General features: G+C 52.7%; 1 protein-coding gene across 2 annotated transcripts in view; it reads left to right on the top strand.

The window, feature by feature from the left end:
- Nucleotides 1-3,840: 3,840 nt before the first annotated feature.
- The window catches only part of TMCC2 (transmembrane and coiled-coil domain family 2), a 34,375-nt gene continuing 25,721 nt past the window's right edge, over nt 3,841-12,494 (top strand). Inside the window, exon 1 of one of the 2 annotated variants that reach the window (XM_056119170.1) lies at nt 3,841-4,674. In XM_056119170.1, the coding sequence (XP_055975145.1) occupies nt 4,468-4,674 (207 nt within the window). In that variant the 5' untranslated portion in view covers nt 3,841-4,467. Of the gene's footprint in view, nt 4,675-5,260; nt 5,687-12,494 lie in introns of those variants that run through there. The other variant, XM_056119171.1, reaches the window with a different exon arrangement.

Here is a 12,494-nt window from a genome sequence, read left to right as displayed (position 1 = left end):
CCCATAAGCCACACCCTGCTGGCACCAGACAATCTCCTCATCCGCCACCCTCTAGAACTCATGGCTGCTCCTCCCAGAGGGGAGTATGAAATGAGGCCCCCATGACCACGCCACCGGACTCTGTGCCAGGTGGGTGAGAGCCCTACCCGCCCCCAAAGGACCCAGCCCCAGCAGCCGACCTCCACTATCCAACCACCCACTCTTCAGGCCGCTTTCCAGACCGGACACATCATAAGACACTCCCTACCCATTTTCCATAATTACCACACCATGTTTGATGGAGTTCAGACAGTAGGCAACAAATATTAGAGAGAAATATAATATATATATGCCTCTCAGAGAGCCCGGCAAGCTACCGAGAGTATCCTGCCCACACGGGCAGAGCCTGGCAAGCTCCCCGTGGAGTATTTGATAGGCCAAAACCAGTAATGACAACAGGTCTCATTCCCTGACCATGAAAGAGCCTCCAATCGTTGGGAAAGAGAGTAAGGAGAGGCTGCTAAAAATCTCTGGGCTGGGAGAAATAGAGACGTTACTGGCGCCCACTTGAGTAAATCGATGAACAAATGGGATGACAGTGATACAGTGATAGTTTTGGGGCCACACCTGCCTGTTTTCAAGGGTCACTCCTGGTAATGCTCAGGGGATCATATAAGTGCCCTGAACCAGCATGGAACCAGGGTTGGTCATGTGCAAAGCAAGCACCTTATTCCCTATACTGTCTCTCTGCCCATCTTTTTTTTTTTTTCCCTAAGAATGACTTTTGATATTCAGGGAGTTTTAGTAGTGTTTGTTCTAAGTTCCTAAGAATATCATTGGAGGGGCTGGAGCAATAGCCCCTTGGGTAGGGCGTTTGCCTTGCATGCAGCCAACCCAGCCTCCCATATGGTACCCTGAACACCACCAGGAGTGATCCTGAGTGCAGAGTCAGGAGTAACCCGTGAATCGCCAGGTGTGACCCAAAAAGCCAAAAAAAAAAAAGAATATCATTGGAGGGGCTGGAGCGATAGCACAGTAGGGCATTTGCCTTGCATGAGGCTGACCCGGGTTTGATTCCCAGCATCCCATATAGTCCCCCCCGAGCACCACCAGGAGTAATTCCTGAGTACATGAGTCAGGAGTAACCCCTGGGCATCACTGGGTGTGACCCAGAAAAACAAAAACAAAAAAAGAATGTCATTGGAATTTTGATGGGAAATTCTGTTGAATCTGTATGATACTTTCGGTCATTTTGATGTTGTTAATCCTTTCAATCTACGAACATTGATTATTTTTCCCAATTCCTGGTGTTCTTTTCTATTTCTTTCAAAAGTTGCTAATAGTTTTTGATATATAAGTCTTTCACATCTTTTATTAATTTTATTTCTATGTTTGACCTATGTTCCTAGGTATGACAAAGGAGCTTTGTATAAGAAATAGAGCAAGGAAAGCCTCTTAAACAAAGAGTGTTGGGAAAACTACATAGCCACATGCAAAAAAATAAAAAGAGAGGAAGAAACTGGATACTTTCTCAGATCATTTAAAATTTAATTCAAAGTAGAATACAGACCTCAAAATTACACTAAACCCATAAAAGACATTGAGGAAAACATAGACACAACACTCTAGGATACAGACCTCAGATGTCTTCAGCGATTTGACTCCATTGGCAAACTTAACAAAAATAAACAAATGGGATACATTCAAGCAAAGAGGTTTTACATGACTAAAGAAGCTTGGGTTAAAATAAAGAGACACACTACTGAATGGGAGACATTATATCAGATAAAGGGCTAAACATTCACAAAGTTCAACAACAAAAGAACTAATAACACCATCAAAAAATGGGGCAAGATAAACAGACATTTCCATGAAGAGGACATATGGAAAGCTAGTAGGCATGTGAAAAAATGTTCATTGTCACTTATCAGGAGGGAAATGCAAATAATAATGACAGCGAACTGTCATCTCATACCAGTGAGAATGACATATGTCAAAAAAATATGGAAACAACCAGGCAGGGATAGGGTGAAAAGAAACTGTCATTCACTGTGGTGGGAATATTGTCTGGTTCAGCCTCTATGGAAAACAGTATGGAGATTTCTTAAAAATACAAGGGTCACTCTCATATGACCCTTCTACTTTTTGGCACCTATCCCCCTGCCAAACACAAACACATTAACTAAAACTAATTTTTGAAAAAGATATACGAATATGTATACATATATATATTTTTTTACAGAGCTTAATACAATAACTAGCATAGGGAAACAAGCCAAATGTCCAATGCAGGGATAAAGAAGCTGTGATATGTACACAATGGAATACTACACAGCCATAAGGAAAGATGAAGTCATTCAATTTATTGCAACTTCCTTGGAACTGCAGGATACTGTGTTAAGTGAAATGTTAGGAGAGGACAAATAGCACATGTTCTCACTCATATGTGGCCTATAGAGTAACAAAACCGGGGAACAGGCAGTATCTAATGATGGCAAACTCTTGAAATTATGAAACAAACTCTTAGAATTGTAGAGCAAACTCTTTGGATTATAAACTCTTGGATTATAGAACTGAGTGAGTTGCCATTCCCAGCATCCCATATGGTCCCCTGAGCACCGCCAGGAGTAATTTCTGAGTGCAGAGCCAGGAGTAAACCCTGTGCATCGCCAGGTGTGACCCAAAAAGCAAAAAAAAAAAAAAATGGGGAAGAGTAGGGAGAGAAGCATGAGTTGGACCAGGAGCAGAGCAAGGACAGTAGTGGACAGTCTTGGGTGCCGTAGCGGTGGTGAGGCATGGTAACTGTGTACAGCAAAACCAGAAGCATGAACACTGCTGTAAAGATGCTCTAAACTCATATATATATATAACAAAACTGAACATTTCTTGAAGGCATTCTCCAATGAAAGACTTTCACAGGCAGAAGGAAGCAAGGGCAGTCGCGGAAAGCTTGTGACACCGTGGCTTTCCTCAACCCAGTGACAGGTCTGCCGGGTGGATGGGCGCTAACAGACTCCACGGCTAAGTGGCCTTAGCATCAGTGACGACTTGGGAGTCCCCTCCTTGCTGGCAGTATCCAGGGTCATGGCACAAGACAGAGTAGTTGCTGGGTTCACTCACACTGCTCCGCACCTTGGTGACCCAAGGTTTTGCTCGGATCCTGATTCACAGTAAAGGTCTGGCTGAAATTCAAGAGAAAAAAAAAAAAAAAAGACATCGCCTCCCTCCTCTCCTACCCCTAAGCATCAACCTTCTGGTTTGAAGGCGGCGGCTTCACCGTTTGCACGGAGCCGTCACCGATTATTGCGTCGCGACGATGCATGCTTCTGATGCCTAAGACCTCCTAGGAGAGGGGTCGCCTAGAGCGGGGGGAGCCGCGATGGGGCCGGCCGGCTCCAGGCAGGCAGGCACGGGTCGGCGCGCATCAGACCCGCCGTCCCAGCGGGAGTCCCCGTAAGTGAGAATATGCAAAGTTGCCCCCCCCCCCCACCGCTCCCACCCCGCGCGCGCGCCCCCCCGGCCGAGCGGGTTGGGGTCGCGGGGAGCCCGACTGGAGCGCCTTGGGTCTGGGCGGGTCCCGTGCGCTTCTCTCCGCGGGCGCCGCGCCTCGGGCCCGCGCCGCCCTCCGCAGTGCCGGCGCGCAGAGCCCCCAGGCGGCTCCCGCGGGTGCGCACGGTGCAACCAACCCGGAAACAGCGGCCGCGCACCGCCCCCGCGGCCCCCCGCGGCCCCGCGGGCGTCCCATTGGCCCGCTGCCGCTGTCACTCGCCCCTGGCCCCGCCTTCCCCTCGCGGGCGGGGTAGGTTGCGCGCTCGTCGCTGGCTCGGGCCGCGGTCGCTGCTTTGCAGCAGGCTGCGCGGCGGGCGAGCGGGCGGCTGGCAGCGGGGCGCCGGGAGCGCTGGCCGCGAGGGGCCGGCGCGCTGCAGGCTCCACGGCCGGCCCATGTGCGCCGGGGGCCGGCGGCAGGGCCGGGGGCTGCAGCCGGCCCCCCTCGGGCGTCCAGCGAGGACCTGCCCGGCCGGCTGCCCCGCGCCCTGCCGCGCCCAGCAACCGGGCGGGATGCGCTGTGCCGCCCAGCTCCCCGCCGCCCTGCCCATGCCCTGAAGCAGAAAGTTTGGGGGGCCGGGGGGCGGGGAGGGGGACTGGCTTTCTCCTCCAATGGCTCCAATGACTGCCCAAGGACTCCTGCTGCCCAGCCTCGCCCGTGACCTGCCTTCGCTCCCCAGGTCGTAATGAACTATTCCAAGCTGTAACCAAGGCTCCCCCTCCTCCTCCTCCTCCTCCTCCTCCTCGTACCTCGCTCCACCCTCCTCGAAAAAAAAAAAGAGAGATTTATTTTTTAATTCGAGCAATTGTGATCCGCCGACTCCCCTCCGCATTAATAATTCAGATCCCGGGCCTCGTTTCGGAGTGTAAAGAGGGGGTGCGGTCTCCCCCACAAGACGGGGCGCTGGAAGGGCAGATTCCCGGGGCCGACCCACATACACCATGAAGAGGTGCAAATCAGACGAGCTGCAGCAACAGCAGGGCGAGGAGGATGGAGCTGGGCTGGACGATGCCGCGAGCCACCTGCCGGCCACGGACCTCCGGCCTGGGGAGGCCACGGGTGCTAACTCGGCCGGCGGGCCAACTCCCGACGCGGGCGCTGCCGCCGCGCCCAACCCGGGCCCCCGGAGCAAGCCTCCTGATTTAAAGGTGAGCGCAGACCCTCCCCGGCGAGCCCAGCCCGCGCCCTGGCGCTCCCCCAAGTGCCTTCCCGGGATAAAGTACCAGCGAGCGGAGGTCAGAGAGGATGCGCGGTGTGCCCTGGGGCCAGTCCCGGGGTACCTTTGTGCCTTCCCGCATCCTTCCAGGCCTCTGTTTGTTCCTCATTCAACAGCCGTTCTAGTGACTCACCCTTAGAGATTGTTTGAATAACTATTCTCAGACAAAGGGCTGAGCAGAATCTAAGATGCTAACTAAAAAGTTGACATCACTTTCCCTCCTGTAAACTGGCAGAGGAAAATTACCAGTGGGAGAGGCCAAGCAGAGGACCTTTGGTTGCTCAGTTGCTGACCTCCTTTTGAACCCCCTCCTGGGTGAAGCTCAGTTTGCCCATCTGTGAAAGGGGAGTGAGGATATTTTGCCATTAGGTGGAGCCCGAGGTTCAGCTAGTGCTTGGAGATCCCCGCCTGGCTGTCTGCTGAACCAACCCCCAGGGTGGAGGACTGACAGGTGGCTGAGCTGGGCATGGGCTGGTTTGGGGACAGTTCAAGTTGCACATATGCTGAGCCGGCAGTTAGAACCAGAATCGGCAAGAGCTGAGCACATGCAACTGGGAGCCATTTATTTTCCAGCCTGGGGTTGCAAGACAATCGTTGAGCTGTATTGAATATCTCTCTATATTAATTAGAACGGCCCCTGGGATAACTGATGGACCTTCGCTGGGGCAGCTACAGAGACTGCAGGCTCAGGCGTCTCCAGCCCGCTCGCCACTGGGCTGAGCGAGATGTCAGCCCAAGGAAGGCACTTAGGTACCTTGGAGATTGATGCCTTGGGGAGAAATCTCCGGAGGGGGTGCAAGGTCTGGGCTGGGGGAGTGACAGGATTCGTTAGGTTAAGTAAAGCCTGTATCCTATGGCAGCAGCCTCTAAGGAGCTCACCAGAATAAGCCAATGACATTCCTCAATTGGCCTGCGGGGCTCAGAGTCAGGAAATCAGAGTGCAGGTGAGTGTGTGCGTTACCTGTCTGTTACCTGTTTGTTTCTTAGGGAGGGGGGAAGGGGACTCACCCACTCCTTGTGTGCTGCTAAACAGAGTTGGGGCGGGGAGGGGGGGCTCTTTGCATGTGACCGGTGACCCTGCTGCCCTGTTTGGAGTTCTAGGCTAGCCTCAGGTCTAACGATGGGACCTCTGTCCAGCACCACACCGGCAGCCATGCTTGAATCAGGCCCAAGGAGTCCTTGTTGCCTGCCCCAGCCTGTCCCCTGTGACCTGGAGGGGCAGCTCCTCTTTTAACTGGGAAGGTGAAGGGGTGCAGTCAGTGAGGATGTGGGAAGGGGACAGCCTTCGCATGCAGTTCTGGGCGGATGCAGATCCGTCTGGTCATTGAACCCTGATTCCTTGACCAGATGGGATCCTGGCCTGAGTCCACGAGCAGCCGACTTGGGAACGACCCCAGGATCCAGGTCAGGCTGGCATGCGAGATGCGCCCCAGTGCCAGTTATGTCCCCAGGCTGCCCTCAGGAGGGAAGGTGGGCTGTGGTGTGGGGACTGGCGGTGTCTTTGTGTAGATAATATGCCTCAAGAAACTCATTCATTCCCACCCTCCTGTATCGTCTTTCTTTCTTTCTTCCTTTCTTTCTTTTTTTTTTTTTTTTTTTTTTTGGTGACACCCTCATTCTGGTTAGGGCAGATATGGCCACAACTCTACACTTGATATTAAGTGCTGAACTTTCCTGAACCGGAATTGAGGTCAGGTATAGGAAAAGGAGCCCCCCCCCCCACCCCTCCCGCTTTCCCCAGATCTCCACTGAGGCTGGTGGCGGCCACCAAGGGAGCCAGGCTGGCGCGAGGAGAAACCCTAGCTGCCGCCTGCTCGGTGGGGGCCAGGCCACCGCGGGGCCTTTCCTGTTTACCTGGACTTGTTCTATCATAACATGTTGAGAGAGGGACAGCCGAACTAGACACACGCCCGGGGGCGGTCTCAATTTGACCTGCTCTGTGATCACAGGCCAATCACTTAACTTTTCTGAGCTTTTTTTTTTCTAGGGAAAGAGTCGAGGGATATTAGAGGGTGTCCATACTTGTTTACCAGTGCTGGAAAAGTCATTTTCCAGTGCTGGAAAAATGCCACCATTGGTTCTAGAGTTAAGTAGAAGCTGATTTGTTTGAGCATTGATGTTGGAGGTCGGGCAGTAGTGCCAGGGCATGCTCTTGACGTGGGGTCAAGCCCCTGCTACCAACTGACCTCCGGAGCATCACTGGATCTGACCTTGGTGGCCCTGGAACGTGGCTGAATGTGGCTCTGGAGGCCCCTGAGCATCCAAGCTGCATCCGCCTGTCGGGCTGAATATCGCCAGGAGGAGCCCCCACTTGGAACCACTGCCCAAATATTTGATGGTGATATCAGAAAGGGAAAAGTTTGTTCTGTCAGGGAACCCACACCTGGCAGTGCTGGGGGAGATCATGTGACACCAGGAGTCAAGCCTAGAGCTTCCAAATGCAATGCATGTACTCTCACTCTGAATCTGCCTTCCTGGTCCTAAACATTTAATCTGGGGGAGCAGAGTTGGGCCGTGCTCGGCAACTACACTCAGGGACTGGCCTGTGTTCAGGGGACCGTATGAAGTTCCCAGGATTGAATCAGGGTCAGTCACAGGCAAGACAAATGCATAACACTTTAAAAAAAAAAAAGTATAATTTTTGATACCCACACTTGTATTTGCCCTAGGGAGAACAGCACTTTGGGGTGTGCATTTGTTTTCATCTTAAACTTTGGAGAATAAGAACTCTTGTTGCTTCAGCCCACTTCTGTTTTCTTTTGGCAAGTTCTGGGCATCGGAGCATTTGACAAGTTGGATTCAGAGCCTCAGAGGAGATCTTCTGGAGGAAGGAGCTCGAGGGTCCTGTTTGTGGAAACCGAGGGCAGTGAATGAACTTGGTCTTTTTTCTCAGAGATCTGAATGATGCACTAACGTGTGGCACCCAGAGGTCTCAGCGGCTTTTGGGGGTCTCTCTCCACAGCCCTTCAGTATCTCAGAGCTCTTTTCTCTGCACTGTTCCTTTTGCATTGGGGGTTGTAACTGGGAGGTGCCTGGGAAAGGAATGAAGAATAGTTCAGCAGCAGCCTTAATCCACCCCTCCCTGGACAGGGGCATGGTTGCCAGGCCGCTGTTGGCATGGACAGTAGGGGGTCTTCTCAGCCCCAGCAGTCATCGATGAGACCTTTGGGGAGGTTGTGTACCTACACCCTGTAGTCACAGCCAGTGGTTCAGCATCCCAGGCACGGTGACTTGGATTCCCCGGAGCCCCTTGAGTAGGTGTCTAGTTTAGTGGTCACTGTTCTGTTACTGTCCTGTTCCCCTGCTGTTTGGGAGGAGAGGTCAGGCCGGTGGGATGCCCCAGCAAGGAGATGCAGCCCCGAAGACACAGAGCAGGGAAACGCAGCATGTGGTCAATCTCACAGAGGCCCAGGATGTGTGGCTGTGGTCCAGAGTCAGTTGGTTCTGTTCTGGGGCGTTCTAGAAGCCAGAAGGCGGGGGAGGAGACTGCCGACCTCACCACCTCTCCCAGCCTTGTGAGGAATTGAGTCTTTCCTGAAAGGAAGGGTCAGGGTGTTCTGGTCCAGTCCCCTGCGGGCTCTTTCCCCTGACAGGCCCCAGGAAGAATTTCCCCAGGGAGTTCCGAGCAGTATTAATATTTTTCCCAGAAGAAGCAGGGAGGGAGGAGGGCTGGGGTGTCTGAATTCCTTCGTTCCACTCCTGGCTCAATGTGCTTTTGACTCCCTTGGGTTACGAATTTCCAGTCCCACCACGGGTCATCCTGCCTGCTCAGAGGAACGGTCAGGAAAAGCCGAGAGAAGCCAGTCGAGGGAAAGTCACAGCCGGATCCCCTTAAGATCTCTGCGGCTCAGCCTGTGCTGGACGCCCGGGCACGCGGCCAGTGGGCGGCCGTGCCCCCTGCCCCCGGGCGCATTCTGAACGCTTGGCACAGTTTGGAAATGTGAATGAATATGGCGTGCACGTAAAAGTGTCCGGAGACCAATATGGAGAGTTTAAATGACGGCAGCCAGCTCGCGCCTCCATCTGCCTTTGTCCGCCAGCGGCGTGCCCAGGAAGCCCTGCTTGCCTTCCGGTCCTTGGATGGTTGGTTGATTGGTTTTGTGTTTGTGTTTGCTTTGTGGTGCGGGAAATGGAACCCGGGGTCTCACACATGCCCCTCTACCGAGCCAGAGCCACGTCCTCGGCCTAGTTTTTCTTTTCTTTTTTTGGGGGGGGGAGGGAGTGATTTCTTCTTTTTTTCTTTCTCTCTTTTGGGGGACAGGGGTATGTGTTTGGGGTGGGGGGGGTAGACCATATGTATCTGCTCTCAGGGCTTACTCCTGCCTCTTTGTGCTTAGGGCTCACTCCTGGTGGGGCTCAGGGTACCATAACGGGTACCAGATAGCAAACCCAGACCAGCCACATGCAAGGCCTTACTTACTATCCTCTCTTCTGCTCTATTTTTCCTCCTCTCCTCTCCTCTCCCCTGTTCCTCTCCTCTCCCATCCCCTCCTCTCCCCTCCCCCTCCTTTCCCTTCTTCTCTCCTCCCCTCTCCTCCCCTCCCCAGCAGTGCTCACTTTGGTGGTTAGATTTCCTTTCCTTTTTTTGGCGGGGGGGGGGGGGGCACATGATTTTTGACCATACCTAGCAATGCTGAGGGCTACTCCTGGTGCATGGGCTCACATCCATCCAGGAGTACCATGCGGTCTCTGGGACTGAACGGCACATGCAGGGCAAACCCCTTAACCCCTAACTAATTATTTTCTAACTGGCCCTGAATTTCCTTTCCGGCTTTGTTTCTAATTTGGGGATTGCACCTGATAGAACTTGAGAATGCTGGTCATGCCGGGGTCTAGAGTCAATCCTTGGTCTTCCACATGCAGAATACGTGCCCTGCCCTGTGAGACATTTCGCAACCCCTGGCCTTCCTTTACTTTAAAGCCCAGCGTGTTGATAGGAAGATGTGGGTCTCAGTTTCTCCCTTGAAGGCGGCTGCCTAGTAAGGGTGCGTCTGGGTGGGAAAGCGTGGGAAAGCGTGTGCCTGGGCCTGGGGACACTGGCCGAGTGGTTCCGTGGGACCCGCAGTAGCCCAAGGCTCCTAGTTCTGCTTGAACAGTGATAGTCTCGGGCTGAAAGGATCCTGTCTCAGGTGAGAGCTGTGCAGGGGTTTGTCAGGGAAGTCAACTGAGGCAGACCCAGGAACAAGGAAATAAATGGGAGCAAAAGGCACTGCCTTCATCTCTAGGCAGGCTCCCAGGATGAAGGACTTGCCAGGAAGTCATTCACTGAAGGACTCATTCAAATTGAAATATATGACAGAATCAGAGACCTATGGGGTTAATCAATTATGTTGGGGGGGGGGATGGGGAGGTGGGCCCAGAGCAAGGGATTAAAGGAAAGGGTAAAATAATTAGCAAACTAGAGGAGAAGGGTTTCTATTTTTATTTTTATTTAATATTGGGGTGTCCACGGAGTCATTGTCCTGGGGCCCCAGGGCCTCTCCCAGCATTGTTGTGGTTCAGTGCTGGAGATAAACTCAGCTCTCCCACTTTCAAAGCTGGCACTCCAGCCCCTTGAGCTAGGATGCGAGTGGTGGTGGGGAGGTGGGAGGGAGGACACTTTTTTCCTGCCAAGGTTTTCTATAAGACCACACCTGGCAGTGCTCAGGACTTACTCTCGGCTCTGCTTAGGCAAGGCTCGGGACCAGATGTGGTGCCAGGGATCAGACCCAGGTTGACCATGTGCTAGGCAAGTGCCTTACCCTCTGTACTATCTCTGAGCCCCATTTGTATATTTAAAATATTGTTTGGGGCCATTCGGTACAGGAATATAGGCCACAGGCGGCCTGTGATAAGCACACACAGCTGTCCTAGAGCCAGACCTTAGGACTTTGTGAACCTGATACGGTCTGTCTATGGGCGGGACTTTCCCAATCACTGAAGCTTGGAGAAGGGCTTTCTAATTGGGGGAGCAGATGGCCAGTGCCCTGTCCTTTGTCAGGCCTGAGCCCTAGAACCTGGCCTCTTAGGCCACGGGCTCCTCCTGGAGGGTCTCACCACGTCCACCCCCTCTGCTTTCTCCAGACCGGCCTGAATCGTGAGGAACCCATGACCACTGAGACAGCATGTGGCAAACGCAGCTCTGTGTTCTGCCACATATTGGGCTCCCAGGGAGCTCCCAGCTGTCCAACTGTTCTAGTGGGAGCTCAGGGAGGCTCAGGATTTACAGAGGCTGCTTCTTTTCACGTCTCTAGTTGCATCTCAAACTGTCAGTCCCCATTAAGAAGCGTCTCTCCCTCAACGGGGAATTGAAACATCCCTCAGGACCTGATTCGGTGTGGAAGTTCAGGTGTGAGTGTCGGGCTGAAAAAGGCTAAGGCAGCTTCTCTGTTGAGTACGGAGGCCACCAGGAGACTCATCTTCCTTTCATGTTCTCTAGGTAGGCCCTCTCCTGCCAAAATCCTTGCAGAAAGGAGCTATGAATTGGTATTGTTTTTAAGTTTTTCAGTATATTGTAGTTGAGGGAACATGGTACCAGCCGTGTTAATTTTGTGCTCTTGGTATACAAAGTAAGTACGTCTCTGCCACCTCTGAAGCATCCCACACTTGAGTTCGTCAGATACTTCTGTTCCTCCCCATGTTAGGCTAGAACAAAGGTGTGGATGGGGTAGCAGGAATTTAAGAGGACAAAACAGCATTTGTTTTTGTTTCTTTTTTTTTTTTTTCAAACCCAGTGGCTCAAGGCTTCCTTCTTGATACCAAGTAGAGATGCCCTTTCTGGATACAGCTCTGCCCATGGGGACACGGGGAAGGGTAGCATTTCCCTTGTTTCCGGGATCATCTTCCCATCCTTCTCAGTCTTGAAACTCACTAAAATAATAGACTAAGATAAGGAGGGTGGGTTTTTGTTTCGCTGAAGTTTTAAGTTATTTGGGAGGTGTCCCAAGTGTCTCTTGGGGACCGGATGCCATTCCTGGTGATTCTCAGCCACCCAGGTTGCTCAGTTCATGTGAGGGCCTGGGAATGGAAGGCACTGCCCAGGCCTTAGAGTGAGTGCCAGGGCCGCCCCTGCAATGCTCAAGGCTTGCTCCTGACTCTGTGCTCAGGAGTCACTCCTGGTAGGCTCAGGGGACCATCTGGGAGTCAGGGATTGAACCCAGGTCTGCTACATGCAATGTAAACATCTTACCTGCTGTGCTATCTCTCCAGCCCCTGTTATCGTTCATGCGTTAAATAACACGTAAGTTTTCAGCGTGATCTTCACACACATGTAGTTCTCCTGCTGGGATCCCAGTGGCAGCACTGCTGGATCACATGTGCACATGCGGCCCCCAACTCTTGGCCTCTTGCCTGCAGCGCGCCTCCCCACCCTGACCTGGAGATGAGGGGTTAAACTGCATCATGAGGGATCTAGCTTAGAGGCCAGAAAAAGCTGCCCTCCTGGACATTTTAGATCTCTGCAAAAGGTGAAGCCTCTGGAAAAGGCAGTTGTCCTAGCCTAGATTAAATCAACTTTTGAAGATTGTTTTGTAGGCTGGACTGTTTACCTTGGAGAATCAATACTTATGTAACAGGAGCCGTGTCTGTATCGTGGTCTTGGCATACGATGAGAGTCACAGAGGGACTCGAGTGCCTGTCCCGCGTCTGCTCAGGTGCTACTCACGGATCGCACCCGTTGGCAGCTGGAAAGTTGGGTAACAGTTTGAAGCCAGGCTAGGGGGTGCTTTATTAATTGCCAGTGCAGATAATGCACGCTCTGCAGCTCAAAGCGGG

Source organism: Sorex fumeus, unplaced genomic scaffold (assembly GCF_029834395.1).
Source record: "Sorex fumeus unplaced genomic scaffold, SorFum_2.1 ptg000039l, whole genome shotgun sequence".
Lineage (NCBI taxonomy): Eukaryota > Metazoa > Chordata > Mammalia > Eulipotyphla > Soricidae > Sorex > Sorex fumeus.
The sequence above is the reverse complement of the archived record's forward strand: the minus strand, read 5'-3'. Positions and strand labels throughout refer to the sequence as shown.